A 22,556-nucleotide genomic window follows, 5' to 3' on the forward strand; every position below is an offset into this window, starting at 1 on the left:
AAAATACCTAGTTCACATGCAGACTTTCACCACACATATGAGGCCAAAGAAGTATCCTACTAAAATGGTGTCTCTTTCTGGCCCATTTGGCCTCATACGACCAAAGAAAGAAAATTGAGGCTTTGTGATATCTCGAAGCATCAGGCAAGGTACAAATATTTTGGAAGTGGATATTGGCCAGCATGAACTGTTAGGGCTTGTAACAAAGAATGACATGAACAATACTTGGACACTGAAAAAATGGTGCCTATAATACACTTCCGACAACAAGTCTTACGCAGAGCAGCACGAAAAAAGAAAGACAAACCAAAGGTCATATTCCCTGAATGCACGTATTGTCAACCGCAAGGGTTCGACACTGCGTTGGATGGGAAGGAAAAGAAGGGATGCAAGGTAACAGAAGTGATAAGCACTCTGCTGATTTTTCATTGTGGAAGAAGGTCACTTGCAGGCAATACAGCAAAGTCAGCTTCAGTATCCTCGGGGGGAAACGTGAACACTGCGCCCCTGTTAAGGAGGTACAGTGAATACAAGTATGGAACGAAGGCTTATAAATAATGGAACAGGGAGCTCACGCAAATAAAAGATGGGCCATACTTTACATCCTCCTGTGCTGTACCAAGTCCTACTGTTCTGCCAGATAAAGCGTCTCATTATTAGAAGCTGACAAGATTGCAGAGAAGACGAGTAATGAAGAAAGGCACGGAGAAAATGGCACAAATGACAAAATCCTGCTAAGTCCTACAACCCCTCACTTGAACCAACTGTCTGCTGCAGTAAAATATCCAGGATAAAATGCTGGATCTGTTGAAATCAATGAGATTTTTGCTCTTAACTTCACCACAAGTACACACAGTCATGTCTGCTGTTGGAAAAGGTGCCGGCATGGTACAAGAGCAACACACCCGCTTCTCTTTCTACCATATAACTGATGGGTCTGGTTTGGATTGCAGCCCAGGCTCCACCTTCTCCTGGTAGCTATTCTACACGACTCCCAGACACCCACTGGTTCCCGTGCTCTCTCTCTGCGCGCCTAATTGCATTCAAACTAATATCATCATAAATGTGAGTACATAGGAGTCGGAGTCAAAGATAAATAAAATACACCATATTTCTCACCAAAACCACAAGGTCATTTGGTATAGTTTGGTCTCTGGTGGTTTTTTCCAATCAAAGTCCCGCGTCAATGAATGCCTCCCCTATATCTATGCTATATATTCAATTATTTTGACATTCAAATATTACACTCTTTTGTAAAAACAGCTGAACAGGTATTTCCCAATGAAGATTATCATATTTTCTCATACGCAGCACACAACTTTTCCCCTCCAAGAATGGCTGCTGGAAATTGGAGTGCGCATTATACATGAGTAAATACAGCAACAGTTGTTTCTGCTGCTGAAGCTCCAGCCTGGCAGAAATGAAAGTCAAGTCTGCATGAGATCCACAGAAAGTCGAGCAATGAGGAGGCACTGCTCCCTCGCTGCTCGGGCTTAGGTATGATAATCTACAAGGAACGATCTTTTTTCCTTCATTCTACCTTTCAAAAACTAGATGTGTATCTTACTCCAGGGCCTGGTTTAGGTGAGAAAATACAGTATGTCCAATACAGGTACTCCTCACTTAACGTTGTCCTGGTTAACGCTGTTTCGTTATTACGCTGCAGATCTATTAGAGAACATACTCGTTTAAAATCGTGCCATGTTTGGTTGTAACGTTGTTTGGCTGCCGCCTGCTAGTAGGCAATTACTGTGACGTAACTGGATTCACTTAACGTCGTTTTACCTAAAGTCGTGTTTTTCAAGAACGTAACGACGCCGTTCAGCGAGGAGGAGCTGTATTCCACTCTATTTGATGTATTAATGGTAAAAGTTGTACGTCTTGCATTTTAACCTTACTTCACTGAAAGCACATTTTTAGGTTTGACACTTTATTTTTAAAGCTTTATTGATAAGTTTCAGGAAGAAAATAGGCCTGTTCTGAGCAATCTGGGAAGAAGAAGATGAAAAAGAAAAAAGAGAGGGGGGCATTGAGAACTCAGAATCACATCACATCTTCATAGAAAAGAAGAGGTTTCAAACCACAAGAGCAGCTGCTAAAATGATTCACTTCTTGTATAACTTATGCTGTCTACTGGGAAACAGCTTCGCACTTTCAAAAGCCTTTAGAAAAATCCTTTCCAGGTAGCAACGCTCCCCCAAAGGATCACTGAGAGCCTGATCCAAAGCTCAGCACAGTTCATGGGAGGATTTCCACTCTGTCACTGGGGTTGGAGACCAGACTCCTAAGGTTGGTAAAAGGGCAAATATCAAATCCTCAAGAGTAGGGTCAAGCAAAGCGGCTTCTAAAATGTTGTAACCAAGCCTTTGCCATCTGTACGATTCCCTGCGCCCCGTCCAAAACTCCTAATGTCTTTCACTTGCTACAAACCAGTAAATAAGCCCTTCCGCACTTCGTCCTTCACACACTTCTCAACAGGCCCTGGCTTCCACCCTCGTAGATAATCATGGATATTGTTATCTCAGTGACTTCCAGTAGGTATCAGATTGCTATTATCCTTCTGAGTACGTCAGCAGACTCAGTGGCTACAGCCGCCCAGTTTTGGTGTCACAGCCACTGTTGATGGTGTGCCACCTGATGCTGCTGTGTAAGGATGGTCGGGGAAGTACAGAAACTGCAGAGGAGGGAGCCGGGGCCAACAGCAGGATCCTGCGGAGAGGATGAAGGAAAACCCAGGGTGGATGTATCGGAGACCTGGAGGAAGGGAACCTCAGACTCCATGGTGAACACCAGGGCTGCAACATTAGTCAGCCTAAGCTCCTGCATCCACTGTGCTTCCCCGTGGACCTCTATCCCTTCCCCTGGGCCAGCTCGAATTCTGAGTTTCATGGTTTCACAGATGTCAGGGGCTGGAAGGGACCTTACAGATCACTGGGTCCAGCCCCCATACACTTGGGCAGGAAGGACTGCTGGGATCAGATGACCCCAGCAAGACGGGTGTCAAAACATGTTTTGAAGATCGCCAGGGTGGGTGGCTGTACCATTCTGGGGGAGCCTGTTCCAAACCCTCAGCACTAGACTTGTAAAGAAGATTTTCCTTATGTCTAGCCTGAAGCGATCCTCAATCAGTTTGTGCCCATTATTTCTTGTCCTCCCCAAGGGGCCTTGGTGAGCAGATGCTCCCCCAGGCCCTGATGTGCGCCCTTGATATACATATAGGCTGCCACCAAGTCCCCTCTAGGTCTTCTCTTCTCCAGGCTGAAGAGTCCCAAGTCTTTCATCCTCTCCTCGTATGACCTGGTCTCTAGGCCTCTGATCATGCGCATGGCCCTCCTTTGGACTCCCTCAAGCTTCTCCACATCCCTCCTGAAGTGCGGCACCCAGAACTGGACGCAGTACTCCAGCTGGTAGTCCACCAAGGTCGAGCAGAGAGGGAGGATGACATCCTTAGCCTTGCTCGAGATGCCTCAGTAGATGCATGCCAGGTTTGATTAGCTCTGCCAGCTACGGCTGTGGTTCCCAACCTTTTTTATACTGTGGACCGGCACGAGAGCGAGGCAGGGCACACGGAGCCGGCTGCCTCCCTCCCGGGGCTGCCCCGCCGCCCAGCTTTAACCCTGCACGTGACTGCCGGCGGCAGAAGCCGCTCGCCCGGGCGGACAGATGGGGGTCCGAGCAGGAGGTTTGTGCCACAACCTGGCAGCCAACCCTTTGCGGCCCAGTACCGGACCACAGCCTGGTGATTGGGAACCTCCGAGCTACAGCATCGCATTGGTGAGGCATTAGATCAACTGTAATCTCCAAATCTCCCCCAACTGTCATCTCCAAAAGCGTGTTGCTGTTTCCATGGCAGCATGGCTGGCATTAAGTATCACCAGTCATGTCAATATAACCATGCCTGATGACACAGATCATGCTCAAACGACTAATTCCTCTCTTGTCTGTGCTTGCTACCCCAATTTGCAAACAAGCACCATATGATTCATAGATGTTAGGGTCGGAAGGGACCTCAATAGATCATCGAGTCCGACCCCCTGCATAAGCAGGAAAGAGTGCTGGGTCTAGATGACCCCAGCTAGATGCCTATCTAACCTCCTCTTGAAGACCCCCAGGGTAGGGGAGAGCCCCACCTCCCTTGGGAGCCCGTTCCAGACCTTGGCCACTCGAACTGTGAAGTTCTTCCTAATGTCCAATCTAATCTAACTGTGAAGAAATTCTTCCTATTGTCCAATCTAATGGATTGTACTGATGCCTAGGTGCCCCAGCAACTAGATAAACGCCATACAGAATAACTCAATAACAATCATTACTTCCAGATCTCATGTGGCTGCAACCTTGTTTGCATTTATGAGTTATGGTAACAGCTCAGAGCACTGCTACCACAGGCAGACCTCTACGGTCCTGGTGACAACCTGTCTGTGACCAGACTGGGGCCTAGGATGTCCCAGGATCGAAACCAACCTGCCCCTGACTGTCTCATGGCTCTGAGCAAAACACTTGAGCTGCCTTTCTCAGTTTCCCCATCTCTATCATTCTACTAAAAAGCTTTATTAGGAGAGATAGGAGGATTCATTAGTTATGGTTTGTAAAGATGAAAAACACTGAGTGCCAAATATTACAAGTCAGCTTTTCCACTGGCTGACTTGGAAAGCACCAGAATATTAAGCTCTTCATTTGCATTAGTTTTTCTAACCCATAGGCCGAAGACCAGCCAGACTCGTCACACTGTAGACAAAGGTGCACGACTGCACACAAGCTCCACAGCACGCTGAGATGCTGCGGCTGATCTCACCTTCCCAGGAGCACACATTGTCCCATCCAGCGGCGGGCCCTTCTTCGTCTTGCAGAAGTAGGGGTTATCGGGATGGCTGCACCACAGCTGCTTGCAGGGATCGAACGTACGGAACTAGAGCGCAGGGAAGTCAGAGCACGTGATACAAAATGCCATTAGAAACAGGCTCTCCTGGATTATATTCTTCCCACTCTACAATGGCTAGATGGTATCTCTAAGTTTAAGGACTATTTAAAGTCCATGAGGAGCTGCACAGGCATGGAGCTTTTACACAACAACATCGTTAACTGTGATGGTGAAAGAAGGTGCAATGGAGTCCTGCCAGAGATGGAAAGTTGGCTTCATCTGAATGGTACAGGGCAGAAATGGCAGAGGCATTTACCCATCCCATCTACCAAAACACGCACGCCCTTGTCTCAGTTTCTCCTACTGCTGCTGCTTCATGGAGCGGATGCTACTTAAAATATTCACTGGGCTGGAAAAGGGGTCCATAGCCCAGTCATTGTGTCACTCACGTGGGAGGCAGCAGATCTGTGTTCCAGGCCCTGATCCAATGAACATTTAAATATTTTCTACAAAGTGGAACAGAGTCAAGGAGACACTGAGAAGGCCCTAAATGCCCTCTTGCCTTAGTGTTCCTGGAAGGCAGGAGCTCTAGTGTCTGCTGCGAACCAGGGGATTTACACCCACATCTCCTGCATCCCAAATAAGTGCCCCTCCCAGTGAGCTATTGGGCCTGCTGCCTGAGGACAACTTGCTTTGTTTTGGTTAAAAGATGCCTGAAATACAATGAAATAAAACATTTTAATTTCAGCCAAGGTTAAAACAAGGGAAAAGAGAAAACAATGCATGTTGGTTTGATCCAAACACAAACGTCCATTTTTCACACAGTCGTTTTTGCCAGACCAGACTCAGCGGGACCACGTGCATACGCAGCATTACAGCTGAGTCTTACCAGAGTCTCCTGTTCATTCCTTGGAGACACGGCTCCTCGCGCCTGTGTCTGCAGATGGGGTTTGAACCAGGACTCTTCCGTGCTAGCAGCTGCTGCACCAACTCAATGCTTCTCTATGCAGTGCTGTCATTTCTGTCCCACTTTTAGGAGCCAGAAGTGGACGGCAAAGCCCTACCAGATGTCTGAAATGATCATCTCCCCCCCTGAGCCAACCCAGGCATGAACTTACCTGCCATTACATATATGCTTTACATTTGGCTACTATATTCCTGGTAACAGAGACGCAGTTGCCGGTGAATACCTGCACAAGCTTTCCTGTCCACCTAGAGCCCCCTTGCCCCCATTATGAATGATGATGCACCCTCATTTCCAAAAAGAAATTCATATGAAGACAAAGCGACTTGCCACATAGGAGTAGCAAATGTGAACATTAAGCAAGCAAGGGAAGAAAACAACAGCCATTTCTCGCGGGCATAGGTGGGAGCTGTGTGGAGTTATGCCAAGGGGCCAGCAATGGTCCTGGCAGGCTTTGGTTCTGAAATATGGAACTACTTATGAAACTAGGGTGTGATATATTTGTCAGAGCTCTGACTTTTAAAGAGTCCCAACAATGTTAAAAAGGAATTTCCCTGTCAAGAAGTTCATCTGTTATCCCTGGCTTGCAGCGAGCTGGATGCAATGTCTCTCCTTGAACATTTCACCCTATTGTCTTTTCTAAAGCCATCTCAGGGACAGCTGCAACACTCCTGGATGAGGGGCAGGGAACTCAACTGAATACTCACAGCTGTGCACATCATGTAGCCCAACCCAAAATCAAACCGGCACTGCTCATTCATGGAGTAGTGAATTCCTGGCAGCTGGGGCAGAGACGGCCAGTCGTGTTCAAAGGGGTCATCACGCAGACAATCATAAGAGCTGCAAAAGGCAAGAATTACAGTCACAGATGGGAATGGGAGACTTCAACAGTCATCGTGGTTTCCTTGTGGTTTGGTCCAACCAAAATACAGAGCGCAGTTTTCCGACTGGCTCACAGAGCAGTCAGGACTTTAATAAGGCCTGTGTGGTTCCTACCAGGCTGTGTAAGAATCGGACATGGGGCAGAGACCTCTAGCTTTCTCCTGCAATTGCGATTTGGCTTGCAGGTAAATGACTAACTCCTCAAGGTCTGTATGGGAAAGCAACAGAGGAAAATTCTTCCCAAGTGTGCCTGAGAAAAAAAGAAAAGGTTTAATTACATTTTCCCTTTGCAAAATTTCTTCCTGTCTGTTGTCTTTCAAGTGCAGCTTTAGATGCAGAAGGCAGCGTAGCTATCCAAGAATACCGCTGAGTGCCACCATACAGTCCTGTGCCGTACTCCTGGAGAAGCAAGTCCCCACACGAGCAAGTGTACCTTTTGGGCTGTGCTTTATTAAACGGCAGGGGCTGCTCTGTCTTGGTTGTTATTCTGACAGTTTTGTCCCCCCTTCCAAGAGTCTCACAGGCTTTCCTTTCTCCGTGCAGGGGACAAGGGATTCTTCTGCTATCTTAAGCAATGTCTGTTTCTGCCAATGCACTTGAAATATGTCTGGATAAAAAACCTAGTGGATGGAGGATCCTGATGGCATCATTAATGGATGAGTATGGTATAATTGCGAGTTAAATTCAAAGTTACTATCCCAAGTGTCATATGGCAGACAGGCTCTCTGCTACACATCAGTGAATTAACATATCTAGAATATCACAAAAATAGCTCAGGTGTCCTCATTAAATTTAACCATCGACCTATCTGTTAAGCTCATTTCTTTGCTCTGATGGTCACACTTGCGTTTGCCTGCCATTATTCATCGCATCCGCACAACCCTTCATTATGAAAACTGCCAGTCAGAAGTCCATCTCAGATCTGAGTCCGTGTGTTTGCTGCAGGAGCAAGGCAAACTGCTCTGCATTTGGCAATTATTCAAGTTGCTCTAATGATCCCCGGGGATTAGGGACAGAATTATGCATCTAGATCTACTTTTGAACAAAACAACGCTCCTGTTTTAGCTGGGAGCTGTTTTTATTAATAGAAACACTTTACTATACCTGCATTTTTTTATTTTAAATCAGGGCTCTCAGCCAGATGGCTGTTATTTATTATGAAGCTTAAAGAGACACTATTAATTGAGACATCACACTTCTCCTTGATCATTTTTTAGGTACTGTCGTCAAAAGGAACACCTAAGATATTATCACTTCAAAACAATTGAGAAAAATCAAGACTGGTTTCTTTGCATTCGTTTATCCTTGCCTAGTCGTTCTCCCAGCTCCCCTATATGGCCAAGTAGTAGGTTTTCCTACGTTGTTTGTTGGCATCTTTTATGCAGCAACAAGTCATATATGTACAGATATATTCATATAGGAAAAACATGGTTAAATATCATGAGCATTGGCAAGGGATGTGGAAGGAGTGGCTCACGTACAAAGGAAAGAAAAAAAATACAGAGGAGCTGTTAAGAAGACGGGAAATGAGCTAGCTTTTGTGCCGACAGGGTATTTAAGAGCAAGGAACCACAAAAAGTAGACCTGAGGGCCATCGTCTTCCTTTTGATGCCCATTCAAGCACTGGGTGCCCTGTGCACACACCCAATGGCAGAACTTTCCCCTTAAAGCACTACAGTAAAATGCAATGGCTCGGTACAACTTTGGTGGTAGGAAACCCCTCTGATGCTACCAACCAGTGGTGCCACCAATCCTTCAGTTATTTTTTACACTGATGAGTGGCGCTCAAACAAATAAGACGGGTTTCATGTCCAGGTGGGAGGAAAGCGAGTTGCTAATGAGAGCAGTAATAATATTTACAGGTCTGGGAGGAGAGCCGCACAATATCACCCTTCTGCAATGCCAAGGACGTGGAACAAAGCAGCAGTCAATGTGAGCATTAATTGCCTGCAATTCCTGGGAAGGAGTCTCACACTTACCAGGTTGGGGGGGCTTTCTTTTTGGTTTGATTTTGGGTAATCCAGGTCAGTATTAAAAGTCCAATATACAAGCGTTGCATTCAGAGATGCTGAAAATGCTTCCTAACCAAAGAGGAGAGTCAGGTTAACAGCTACTCACTGCAGATAGCGGTTTAGCTCTTGTTGGCTACAGCGAGACCAGTGGAAGCGATGGAACGCAGCCTGCACGAGGGGGGCCATGATGCTCCCCAGCCGGACTTCATCCCCGCACCTGTTCCCCTGGCCGTCATGCTCCATGCCTAATCTGGAACAGAAGAGGGGAGAAGCGGCAGATTCTCGTCAAGGGTGAAAACTTAGGTGGCTCAGGTCCCTAAGTCCCACTGAAAGTCAAGGAGACTTCATGCTCCTGAATCACTTGGGGCATGTCCACATGGAGAAGCTGTTGGAAAATAAACCAGAGTATGACTTGAAAGTGAAAAACTATTGTACAGTAGTTCCCATGTGGACTCTCAGACCTTTGTGAGGACAAAGAAAACCCACATGGAGAACTAGTGCAGAACAGCTACTGAGCTGTAGCAAATCCAGATTCCAGGCTACTTCTCAGTCAGACAAATCTTTAGGTTCTTTTAAAAATGTTACCCCAAGTGACAGAGAGCAGCTTTTTCTTACCCTTTTCTTTATTAAAAGTACTTTCCCCTTGGCGCTTTATTAGGATTCCTGCTGCATTCTTCTCTGGCCAATGTTTGACTAGTATCAGAGGCTTCTTTCAGGTAACACATGGTTGGTCACCAACACTATGGTAGCGTGTTGTGACTCTACGTGTTTTCAAAAGCTAAGAGGCATTTTAGAGATATACCATCTAATCTGATCATAGGTTTCTTTTAACCGTAGCTCCAAAAGTGCTGAAAACAAAAGTTAGCAACCCAAGGAACAAATTTCATGCAAGCATCAATTTTGTGTCCCTCTGATTAATATGCATGAATAATAAGATTCAACGATTCAGGCAAAAGCTCTTAATGTAAAGCACAGTAAAGCCTTCAATAATTCTTGAAACAAGAAACAGAAAAAAGTGCCTGCTGGCTTTCATAGGGAAAAGGTATAACAGAGTGAATCTGTTCAGTGAAGGGATTTATAGGATTTGTTACTCTATCGAGGCGGTGAAGGCAAGTAAATGAGTGTGCTTTACTAATAAATAAACCAGTTACTTTAAAATTACAGATCCACCAGCTCCTTGAATGCTCCAAGTTTACCATGGAAACAATTCATGTCATATCCTTGATATAAAATATATGGAATGGATGTAGCTTCAGGTCTTGGCCTACCTTACTGCATAGTAACTTGCCATGTGGCTTGCATGCAACATTACAGTGTATTACTAGAAGCTGATGTATGCAGAGTACCATATTTACCCCAATACAAGATGACCTTGAATTTAAGACGACCCCCAAATAATTATATACATGGAAAACTTACACATGTATTATAATTTTCCATGTATGGAATCTAATTATTGGAGGATTAAATTCATCCCTCCCTCACTACTGCATGTGGTGGGGGGAGAGGTGAGGAGGAGGCCAGTAACGGGGCAGGCAGTGAGGGGACAGACAGTGCAAGAGGCAGTAGGGGGGGACACTGTAGGGCAGGTGGTGGGGGCAGGCAGTAAGGGGCAGGCAGTGAGAGACAGGCAGCTTGCCCCCTTTCACCTGCCCTCCCTATTTACCCCCTCCTCCCCCCGATCAGGTCCCAGATCCCCCTTCCCCTGTCCCCACCTATTCCTTGCTCCATGCCACTTATGCCCCCCTGCAGCCTCCAGTCCTGGTGCCCCCTTCCTCCTCTCCCTCCCACACCCCTCAATCTCCCCCTTATCTTTGCTACATGCGGGCAGGCTCTGACCCTGCTGCAGCCCAAGACACTGAGCATGGCTCCAGCCCATGTCGTAGCAGAGGAGCAGAGCCGGCACTGCTGCTACAGGGCCAGGCTGCAGTGAGGACAGAGCCTGCAGGCATGAAGCAAAGGTAAGGAAGAGTGCGGCAGAGGGGGAGAGAAGGGGAGAGGTGGTGTCAGGGGAAGCGGGGAGCAGACTAGAGGCAGTGGGGGCTTGAGACTGTGCAGGAGCCTGAAGGGGTACAAAGGCAGCAGTGGCCTGCCCTCTGCCACCTTGTACTTGATTGAAAGGAGAGGGGCTTCTTCCCCCATGTTAGATGGGCAGAATAACTCGTTGTCTAATCAATTCAATATGGTCAACGTGTGCAAGTTCCTAAAGATGGTTTTCATGAATCTTGACTTGTAACGAATCAAGGAATTCACATTCCCTAATAGTAAAAATACTCTGCATTTCTCCTAGGCGACTACAATGCATTGATCAGCTTCATCTCATATGATTCCTGGGAAGAAGCATCACTTCCCTGTGACAGCTAAATGGTCCCTGACCCAGAACACTTCAGTGGCTGGCCAGAGATCACAAGGGAAGTCATTGCAAGAACCAGGACTGGAATCAAGGTCTAATGCTTTATGCTTGCCTCTGAGCCACAGGACCACATCTTCCCAACTCCCAAAATATTTCCCAGAATCAAAGCCATGAATGGATAAGACCTGTTAAAGCACCACTTACACATGTCCGGTTTCATGGGCCACCACAAAGGCAGAGGAAAAACCGTCTTCATGGTTGAGGGTGCAGCTTCGTACGGGATGACACATTCCAGTAACTGGAGCGTAACCTAGGACAGAGCGCGTAGTTCAGGAGGTAAGGGAAGACAAGCAAGAGAGTGTGCCTGCAAAGCCTCAATACGGTGCCCGTCGGTCATGGCATCTCGCATGGAAGAAGAATTTCCTTAAGTGCCACCGGTGTCAGGGCTCCAGACAGGGGTGCGCACACCGAGCGAACACTTCAATCAACGTGTTCCAGCCCCGCAACATTCATTCTTACCAGCCATATCCTAGCCGTTAGTTAAGCACCAAATGACTATTAAGGGCCAAATTCTGTCCCAACTTATACAGCAAGCAAACCTTTGCCCTTAATACCTAATCCTCAAAGCATTCCTGTGGTGATGGTCAGTAAGTGTTGTCAACTCCACTTTTTCATATGGAGCAGCAGGCTCAGGGCCTGAATGACTTTTTCAAGGTCCCATAATGAGTCTGCGGGCCAGCTGGCATTGTGAGCCAGACATTTCCGGGCCCTCTTCCTATGGCGAGATGAGAATGATTCTCTGGCATTTCCACTTGCTCTCAAATAATGTAAGCAACCCTTTTTCTTTCAGGAAGGCAGGCTATTCAATCATGAGATGCGTTAAGACAGTAACTGGATTTCAGATTCAACTCTAGGCACAAATGTTTTTGCAGTACAACTTGTTCAACACTGAACTACCTGGTAGATAACCATCCATGTGCCTATAAAAGACAATGCCACACTGGGAACGGTGCTGGTGAACAGGGCAGCTGTATTTGAAGAATGCACAGAAACCAGACTCCATGCCAATCAAGTATTATCACACACACGGGAAAGTATATTAGTCTCACAGATCATCCATACAATTAAAGTGCTTCTTTTAAAGGTAACAAGAGATCTCTACTCTGAACTTTTAATTAATGTGCTCCCTCAGCTATGAAATATGGGAAGACAGCCTGTTGAACAAATTACATTCTTGTCATGGTTCACGAAGAATGCAGTGCAATCTACTTCTGGGCCATTCTGCATCTGATCTCATACAGCCAGGTAAGGGGAAAGGTAGGGAGGGAATAAGGGCCCTGCCTAGTCTTGTGTCAGTGCACAGGGGCACAAGGAAATATCAGTGGTTAGGGAGTAAAATGAGAGTGGCACTAACCAATTTAGAGGGAGAGGGCAGGAACTGTAACATCTGATCAGAGCTGTTCTCACATGGGCTCAGATCATACCCAGTACCCTGCAAAAAGGTAAAAATGAGCTACTCTTGGTGATGCTGTTCCTGATCCTTGTGGCAAAAGACATCTCCTATAGCACGGTACTTCTGGAAGTTCCTGCTGAAGTACTGCAATCACTGCTTTGCAGTGGTGTCTTGGGGCATAAGCTACCCAACAGCATGTCTGGGACTATTCGAGACCGTTTCTAGAACGGTCAAGACAATGCACAGTAAGCTGCTCACCTTAAACAACCCCATTATCACAGAGACGGCAACACAATGGGGACTGAATCAGAAACGGGCCTATCTATCCCTCTCAAGGTCATCTGAAGTCAAAGGGTGCTTGGCAAAATACTCAATGCTAAAAGGTAAATGTTAGTGAGCGCAAAACTTTACTTTTGTCTAGCTGGTGACAGAAAAGCAATGCAGTAGTCATAAGGGTTGTAGGTGACTATCATTTGGCGTGTACCTACCTTGCATGCCAGATGGACCAAAATCCTGTCTTGTGAGAAAAATAGCATGGTCGTGATATTCTGCGTGTCCAGTGTCAGGCTTCTGTTGCAGATAGGCCCAGCGACATACGTTCTCCAAACTCTGAGAAGGGTTCCCAATCTCTATTAAGCTCATGGACTAGATATTCCAGGAAGAAAAGGGCCACAGTGATTATTTATGTCAGTCAACTTTTCCTACAGTGTTACCTCTGAAGAAATATTCTGGCATTTGCTCAAACGCTATACAAAACCCCCATTCAGATGAAGGGAGAAAGGTATTATACAAAGAGAGCATGAAAATATCACATCTAATACATGTCAGTTATGGCATCCGCACATATTTCATCTTGCCTGGATGAGCTGCAGGACAAAGGGTGCGAGTAATTTAGTAACACGCAGTATTACTTCATGTGCCCCGTGTTGTTACCGTCTCTTTGTGTCATCACAGTGCCTATGAGCATCACCCATAAACCTGCACCCTCCTGAGCAAGGGACTGAGCCAATACAGAGTGGCCCCAGTCCCAGATGTCTTAGATTATGAAGGCAAGAGATAACAAATGGATACGGACAGACAGGAGAGCACCGGAGCACAAAAAGAGGAAGAGGCCCCCCATTTAATATTTGCAAACTTCCACTGAGCTGTCCCTCATGGTAGAGAACCTGGTTTATTCCCTCTGTCTTTTTTTCTGAACAGAGTTACCTTGATGACGATGTTTGTAGGAAAAACTAACTGGGCAATACTTGAGTCCTCAGCTTTCTTCTAGTCATCCCTATTTGTGACAGAGGTGTAATAAGGAGATACCACCTTCTTCTAATGATGGCCTGTTGTCTTCTTCTAATGATGGCCAATGATCAAATGTTGAGGCTGATTCTTTCAGATCTATCTTTGATACCATTTGCCATGAACTGTTGCTGACCTGTTTGTCAACCCTGAATAAATTGCTTGAGTTGGTTCACCCTCTGGAAGGCAGATCCTTCAGTCCAAGGATTCTCTCGGAGAGGATCGCACAAATCTCCGTTCCTTCAGGTCTCATGTTCAGTTTGGATGCGAGGCTGCTGGGAGAGTACATTAGATGACATCTGCTTCCATGTCTCCATTTAATCAGGTCTGGATGGTACAGTCACTTATCAGATGTTCAGCCAACGTTGAATTTAGATGGCAGTTAACGGGCTGAAACTTGTCAAGGGGATACCTTCAGTTTGAGGAAGCAACTGGAAAGATTATGCCCATGCCAATGCAGACAGTAGAGTTTGAGGTCTTTCACTGGGCCTTTGAATGCCACAGTTAAATGCAATGGCTACGTGAGCTTGCTTTCAGGCATGGACCTTTCCATCGTCACCCACAATTCTCCCCTCAGCAGTAGATTACTTCAATCCATTCTACAACTGGAAACGTGTGGTTGCCCACCCGCTTAGCACTATTTCCTATATTCTACGTAGGGACCCACTGAAATTGCGATTTTGTGGAAATCATGAAATCGGGCATTGCCTGCACCAGCAGGTCAGGTCCGCAAAATTCACGAAATTTGTGAAAAAATAAAAAGAGAAATAACTGAGAAGGTTGCCCGCCACGTGGCCCCGCCCCTCTCTCCCAATTGGTAGCGAGGGGCAGGGCCGATGATGGACAGCTTTAGCCAATCAACAGCGAGGGGCAGCAATTATCTTGGGCGGCCCTTTGTGTGGGCAACCCTCCACCCTTCTCTACTGGGGTGTGCAGCCAAGCCCTCTGGGGAGCCTATATTTTATTTTCAGGAAGTTTTTTTTTCCATGGCTTTCATGAACGTTGTGGGCAATGCCACATTTTGTGAGTTCTGCAAAATCAAATTTCAGTAGGCCACCGGGGCCCCTCCACCAATCAGAGGCATGGGTGGGGCCCCATCACGACCAGCCCATTAATATGGCAGCCAGCCCTGCAAACGCCCCACAAAATCAGCTGGCTGCCTCCGGGAGTTGGGTAGACTCCTAATTATATCTGCACTGCGTTAGCTCCTGCTTCAGTGATTAAAAAGGAGTTAATGTGTGTTAGGTGTTGTGCAAAGGACTGGAGACAAAAAGGCCTATTAAAACCCAACCTCAACTCAACTTTTGCTTTTTTAAAAACATTTTCACAAGTCCTTCAGGCACAGCATATTCAGCAGTGTTCATTGTCAATGCTTATGAAAGCTTACTCTGTGTGGGATGCTATAAAATGTGTGACTAATTGACCCATCCTGTGCCTTCCAGAATTTGTAAGAAATACACATGTGAACTCTGGCCTTCCATTTGCAAAACTAATGTTTCCAAGACAACATTGTTACCCCAACAAGAACAACCACGATTTAGATGCGTACACTCTTCTATAAGTCTTTATCACGTAAGGTAAAGTAAACATAGAGCAAAGTCTATGTTCTGTGCCAGAAGTAAAAGAAAAGAAATATGTTTAATGTTCAGACCCAGGGATACATTTGACATGTCCTCTAATACAGTGCAGAGAGAAGGGAAATCCACAATGGCTCGTGGAGAAACAACTGGAATAGGTAAAAGCCTGGCTTGCCAAACTGATTTCTGGCAAAGCAAGGACGTTGCAACGCTGCAAGTTTTGACAATAACAGATGAATAAGCCAGCCAGACAGGCCGTTTGGATTCAGATACCAGAATGCCTTACACAAAAGGGATATGGGGCAATTACAAGACTTGAACTATAATCCCGCAGCGCACTACTGCCAGTTATAACTTCCTTTGGAAAGAGGACTAACCACCATATTAAAACAGCAAAATGACTATGCTGTGTTTAATTCGTGCCACTGTACATATTTGTATGGTACCTTCAAAGCAAGTGTGGACTGAAAATCAGGCCATGAAATCCTGGCCCTTTTTAAAGATGATGACAAGATTCCCGTTGGTGTCTACGGGCCTAGTATTTTGGCCCCTGAACCTTGAGGCATTCATCAGCGTGTTCCAATGATAAAAGCACGAGGCAGGACAACTCCACCTGGACTTTTCCTCTCCAAAGCTTCCAAAAGAAAAGCATGTCAGAAAAGCCAATGACTGTTCCTCCCAGGGCATTTCACAAAGCACAGGATGTTTTGAACCAAGAGGCAAAAATCTCAAAGAAAACATAGACAGGCAAAAATGCTTCCCAGCAATTCTGTTTCTCATAACGATCTCCTTCCATGCTTCCTCTCAAATGAAAACCATCTTATATTTTATATAAAAGTGGAATTATCAGGAAACAGAAGATAAAATGCTGGAGCAGCATTCTGCTCGGTTTAAGGGCCAGCATTATCCCCTGCTACTCATTTGACTATTGCCAAAACAACATCTTTATACCAGCTAGCAGGAATGGAGGGCGAGTGGGGAGAAGTAGTAACTCCAAACAACAAACCATTAGTAACTAATTTGCCATTCCTCTTCTATATCCTGCCAACAAAAAACGGATCTCATTGACGTGGCACAACTACAGCATGGGATAAAAGAGCTAAGCTTAGCATGATTAGACACAGATGCTCATAGCACACTGCCGACCAGCGCGGATTCTGCCACTGAGAACAGATGTAGCATTTTGCAATGCGTGCCACTGTTACTACAGTGTTGTTGGCATCTGTTTGTCGTTCACTAAAGCGCCAGCTTCTACGTAGCACAGGGGCAGGCAATTATTTGGGGCAGAGGGACGCTTACTGAGTTTTGGCAAGCCATCGAGGGCCGCATGACAGGCAGCCAGGGGCAGGTAAATATTAATTTTCTAATTTTTTTTAGGGGTCCCATGGGCCAGATAGAATGGCCCCCAGGCTGCATTTTGCCCACCCCTGAAGTAGCAAAACTTGCAGCTGGGCCCAATGCACCTCAATGCCTTAAAACTCAAGTAAGTTTAGGAGCTCGCCTTCTCTTCTTGGAAGAGAATGGGACACATGAAACAGGTTTACATGGAACAGGGAGTGATCTGGGTCTGTGACGTGTAGGGGGAAAATCACCCTACTGCAAAAGACTAAAAATCTCGAAAGCCTGCAAAATGTGCTGCCTATTTCCAGTCTCTATTACCTTGCCATAGACACAATCTGGCTCTGGAAAAGTGACCTTAAGGAGCAAAACTTCAGTCTTTTTCTTCCTATGGGGTCAAAGCTCAAATACACGGTGGCAAATACATTCATTAAGAGAGGTACATGTTTGTCAAAAATGTGAGCAGGGAGGCTATGAGCCAGGCCAGCAAGGAGATTTCAAATAAAATAACCACGTGAGAGTCCCAGAGTCCACAGTGCCCAGAGTAAGGTGTAATTACACCCTATTCAAAGGTCTTCAAGCATGAGTGACATTTATCCACTGGTCCGGCCCTCATGGTCATAGGGTTGCATCATGCAAAGAGAAACCCACCTGATTTAGAGAGAGTGCTTCTTTGGCAGTTACTAAGAACTTACAAAACTCAACTAGCCCATACCATATGGTCTTCACAGACCTCATATACTAATAATGGTCTTTACAGACCTCAACAAGTTCCCCTCCTACGCTTACAGAGCCACTTCTAGAAAGTTAGAGTGATTGCTGCCGTCCTACTAAGGAAGGAAATTAATGAGAACCATCAGGATGGTTTTATGACATCCGTCGTGTGCTGCGGCAGATGAAGGCAGGCGTAGTAGATGGGGTGCAAGATATGGTATAGAGGCTTCCTGAAAGGATTTGACGGTCCCAGAAGCTGCGATACCAGAGATGCTGCATAACTCTATAGAATTTCCCATTGGAAGCAATAGGCGAGCATTCCCCAAACCAGGTAATCCCAAGCGTTGATTAAAATAGCGCCTATGCAAAAAGAATGGGACTCTAATTGGAAAGACGAAAGCAAGGGACTGAGCAGAACAATCAGGACTCTGAGGGTGCGTCTACACAAGACGCTTACTGCGCAGTAGCCTAGTAACACTGCGCAGTAGCGTGCCAGTCAAAAACCGTGCTAATACACTACTGCACAGCGTAGTTAGGCTACTGCGTAGTAAGCATCACCAAAAAACAATGCGTTGGCACTACTGCACAGTTACTGTAGTTACTGCACATTTAGTTAGTATTTCATTAAACACATACTATAAACTAAATGCACGGTAACTACTGCGCATTAATGAACGTGTAGACGCACCCCGAGTGAAGCAAGTGTATGTCTCTGTTTAGTTTGGGAGCGTAGAAGGGTGGAGGAGAGTAGCACATGCCAAAGTGGAGAGGTAAGTGTTACTGGTGGCTAGGGACATGCCTCTGCTGCTGGAGGCTGCAGATGCTGCAGCTGGCTGAGGGCTAGAAGACATCTTTCCCAGCAGAGCAATGGAGAATATTCTTCAGCTGACTGAGTCCAGAGTTGCCAGTGGAAAGAGAAACTTTCCTTCTCACTGCAGCTGGAGAAGCAGGAAATCTCTGGGTACTGCAGCTAATACCAGGGGATGTCTGTGGAGGCGAGCAGCAGAGAGAGCTGGGGCAGCTGTTAGCCCAAATTCTGTCCTATGGAGCAACCCGAGGAGAGATCCAAGCTCTGGAGAGAAGAAACATGCCTTACTTCTTCCCATGCTCTCCCTGTTTCTCGTCTTTCTGCCCTTCCTTTGTTCGATGGAAACAGCAGCTGAAGAGGGCTGAGCTGCAGCCTCCATCCATGCTTACGGTCTGGGGAGGTACAGCGGAGCAATAGGAAGTGGCTTATGTGACTTGGTATGGAGAATTGGATGCCTGCCTCTCTCTTACTCCCCGTTTCCTGTTTGGTGGAGTTACTGGCAGCATTAAATAGTATTTCTGAAGAATAGCAATATATGAAAACTGTCAGTATTGGATTCAATAATCCTTAAAATGTTCTTGGAAGTGTAGAAATAACTTGGAAAATGTGGAATACTGGAAAATGTAAAGGTGCATATTAAAAAAAGAGAGAGAAAATTAGTAAAAGTTTATCCAAACCTTTCAGGCACAGTCCAACTGACAATATCTGGGAGCCACTGATGTCAGGGGCGTGACCAAATTTTGGTTAATTGAAGGTTTTATTTAACTGGCATTTTAAATAATTGGGTTGATTGCACACTGATGCTAATGAGAGGGTGCTAGCTGACAAGAATGCAAAGAACTCTGGCTGGTCTGGAGCTTGCTGGAAAACCAGACCTTTCCAAACTCCTCCATTAGATGGTGCTCCAAGAGTAACAAGTGACAAGGCTCCGTCGGCACTCCCGACTCGGCAGACTCCGCGCAGACGAGGGGGAACAGCTCAACTTGTTACATTTCCAATTATTGATCAGAAAAGTGAAAGCGCGGGCATGCTCCTGAGCCCATCTGAAATCAGTGCTTCCCCTTCTTACACGGATAACAAATCGACTAAAAAAAACAAAAACCTGTTCAAATTATTTCTACTTGGCATTTCCACTGTTTACCGCATATTAGGTGAGATTATGTATTCTCTTCCGTCAGACTGCACAAGACATGTGAAAAATAAATAAAAGGAAGTATCTGGTGTCCATGGGAACAGCGTTAACAAAAATAGCTCATTCAGCAAACTGACATTTTGCATTTGAAGGATTTCTACCGTTTTGCGACGGCAGCTGTTTGTGAACGGTGTTCGAGAGCTGATTCCATACAAACAGCAGCGGATCAGGAAGACAAAGCAGTGCCCGGTATCAGCCAGAGCAGCGCCCCTCAAGTTCTCAACAGAAACATTTGAGAAATAACACGCTGCGAGTCTGATTGAAAACGAGAGCGATTCCCCCATTTCCGCAAGAGGAAGGCTATGCCCTTCCCCTCCCTCCCTCCCTCTCCGATACCCAAACCTGGAAGGGATGCAAACCGCCGTACACAGCAACACGAGAAGCAAATTGCGACATACAAATATTGCAGGCCCTGATCCAGCAACTCTGTCTACACAGGTGCGGGGGTCAGAGCAGCCGCAGGGCCGTACTCTCGGCTTGCATCCTGGCAGGTTAGGCAGTTTATATAACAAACATATGCACTCGTCCACTTGGCTCCTTTGGTAGAGGCCCTCAATTCTGCAAGCTGCTGCTAGGGGCGTACCGAGCCCGCTGCCTGCAGTGAAGGTCTCAGGTGTTCAGCATCTTGAACAACAGATTCAAAACCTGCAGCAAACTCAACAGCCTGGGCGGACGGCAAGTGTATCTAGCCCGAGGCCTCCTCTTTAGCTCAAAATAACGGGAACTAGAGAAGGGGTCCTACACTCGAAGAAGTGGAAGCTGGTGTCAGGTTGGACTTCTCCTTCTGTAGCTCCGTCCCAGCTCCTCTCTGCGAAGAGTGGAGAGCAAAGGAAGCCGGCTCCAAGGCCTGCCTGGCCGAGCTACCCCCTCTGTGACGGAGTCACAATGCTTCAATGTGAAAAGGCCAGTGATAGCAGGACAAATAGATCACCACTACGAAAGGATACTGGCTGCAATCCTGCCCCCACTGAGGCCAACGGGAAGCCTGTCAGTGACTCAGAAGCATTGACTTCGGACTAGAAGGGATCACATAGGTCACCATACCCAGTCCCTTGCTACCACCGACAACCATGAGACGCTTTGTTTTGATCACGCTCCACATTGAAACCAGGTAGGGTTTAAACCTGCCCCCCTGATGATCCAACTTGGAGGCTCTTCCAAAGCATCAGGGCTACAATGTCCTTTACTTTACTCAGTCCTCCTCTCTCCCTGGTGTTTCCCCCAACAGTGTATATGCTGAGAGCAAGCCTACCCCCTCCCAGCACTCATCCTGCTACACTAGCGAAGGCTAACCTGTGGCTTGCACCCCACTAGTGGCACAGGCAGCCTGTGTGTGTGGCACACAGCAGCTGGGGGTGGTGGCAGGCAGCAGAGCAGGGGAGAGGGCAGGGAGCAGAAAGCAGAGCAGCAAATCAGGCAGGGAGCACAAGACAGGAAGCAAAGAGCAGGGTGGTGGATCAGGCGGGGAAGAGGAACAGAGTGGCGCTTGGGGAGGGCACAGAGATTAATTTGTGGCACGCCTGCCAAAGAGGTTGTGTCCCCCCCCGCCACCGTACTAGGTCCAAAAGCCCAGTTCTTGCATCTCCTCTCACAGGGGAGGCTCTCCACCCCCCCACCCCGCCTGTAGCTTTTTGGCAGCTTTTCCTGAAAACGGGTGACCAGAATCATGTGATCTCCTGAGTGCCCTGTGCAATGGCAGGAATAATTCCTGCTCTCTACTGGAAAAATGATGCCCGATACATCTTACGATTGCATTTACCCTTTCACAGCCACAGACTGGGCACTTGTAGGCATCCTCTTACCAACTAATGCACCCAGGTCTTCCTCCGTCGCTGTCATTTCCGACCTACGAGCTCACGGACAAGACTTTGCTCAGGTCCTGAGCCGCGTGCAGAACAGTCCAAAGGAAAATCTGTCGTAATTTTTTCGTGAACATCTCTGCGTAGGACACCTGTTATAATTAGTGTATGTCTTGCTCCCCCCTGCTGTTTTGAACACCACCTCATCCTATTCACCATACATGCTACATTCATATAAAGTCACTATTGTCTGATGGACTGAGCATGGGGCCGGAAGCCAGGAATTTATGACACCTAATCCCAGACCCAGTAATGACTTTGTGTGGCCTTGGAAAATTCACTTAACGTCTTTGTTACTCAGCACTAAAATCGGAATAATGATCTTTACTCACCTACCTCAGAGGCATGTTATGAGGACAGATTAGTTCATGTTTGTGTTGTGCTTTGGAAATATAAAATAATATGTAACTGCTAAGAATTATTACAGCCAGTTGTTTTCATCCATTTTCGTGCCATGCATCTGTGTTTGGTGGTTGCTGTTTCGTTTATGATGAGCTTAATAGCACGTGGAAGCAGAGCTTTCATAGCAAATAATACATGTTAACGGGTTCGTTCATTTAAAATACTGAACTACTTTTTCCCCAAATGTATCTGTAATTTGCAGAGTTTGGAACTGGCCTCTTGATCAAATCCCTTGTGGCAGAAATAAGCCAAATTTCCTTTTTTGCAACGTGTTCTACTTTCGCGGAGCTCATTCGGGAAGTGGAAATACAGGTATCTTAAGTACCCATCCCTCCAGTCAAAATCTCTCTATTTTCTCTGTTGTACTTTCCATATGAAAGTGATTTCTTCAGGAAAAAAAAAATGCATGAATTTTCACACTAAACTGAATCCAGATAACAAGAGAAAAGAGAGAAAAACTTAATTAGAAAGAATTAATTGGGAAAGATGCATCCTGTTGAGCAGTTTGCCGGAGGCCCCCATTACAGTCGTGGTGCTATGGTTACGGTTGAAATGGCACATCCTCCCAAATAACCTGATTTTACATCAACAGTGAAGAGCAAGATCATCGTTTGCCCTACGTGCCCATTTGGGGAAGAAGTGAGGAGACAGCTCCTCGTCCCTTCTTCATGGACGAAACGCCCCATGGCTCACAGCGCAGGGTGAAGTGCAGCCCTTGCAGGCAAGTACCTCCTGACCCACTCCGGGGGGGACAGATTATAATGGCAGGGCCCGGGCAGAGTCTGGACACCGCTGCCCCATGAAGCATCAGCTGCTGCGGCACAGAGGAGGGCAGTCATGAGCTGCTGGCAGAGTAA

The 22,556-nt window shown here is 46.5% G+C and overlaps 1 protein-coding gene across 1 annotated transcript in view; it reads right to left on the reverse strand.

The window, feature by feature from the left end:
- The window catches only part of ADAMTS2 (ADAM metallopeptidase with thrombospondin type 1 motif 2), a 244,417-nt gene that overhangs the window by 35,282 nt on the left and 186,579 nt on the right, over window positions 1-22,556 (reverse strand). Inside the window, exons 6-10 of the mRNA XM_059712896.1 lie at window positions 13,011-13,167; window positions 11,274-11,379; window positions 8,823-8,966; window positions 6,530-6,662; window positions 4,793-4,906 (exon numbers count right to left, since the gene is read on the reverse strand). Coding sequence (XP_059568879.1) covers window positions 4,793-4,906; window positions 6,530-6,662; window positions 8,823-8,966; window positions 11,274-11,379; window positions 13,011-13,167 — 654 coding nt within the window. The remainder of the gene's footprint in view (window positions 1-4,792; window positions 4,907-6,529; window positions 6,663-8,822; window positions 8,967-11,273; window positions 11,380-13,010; window positions 13,168-22,556) is intronic.

This window comes from Alligator mississippiensis, chromosome 9, assembly GCF_030867095.1.
Source record: "Alligator mississippiensis isolate rAllMis1 chromosome 9, rAllMis1, whole genome shotgun sequence".
Taxonomy (NCBI): domain Eukaryota; kingdom Metazoa; phylum Chordata; order Crocodylia; family Alligatoridae; genus Alligator; species Alligator mississippiensis.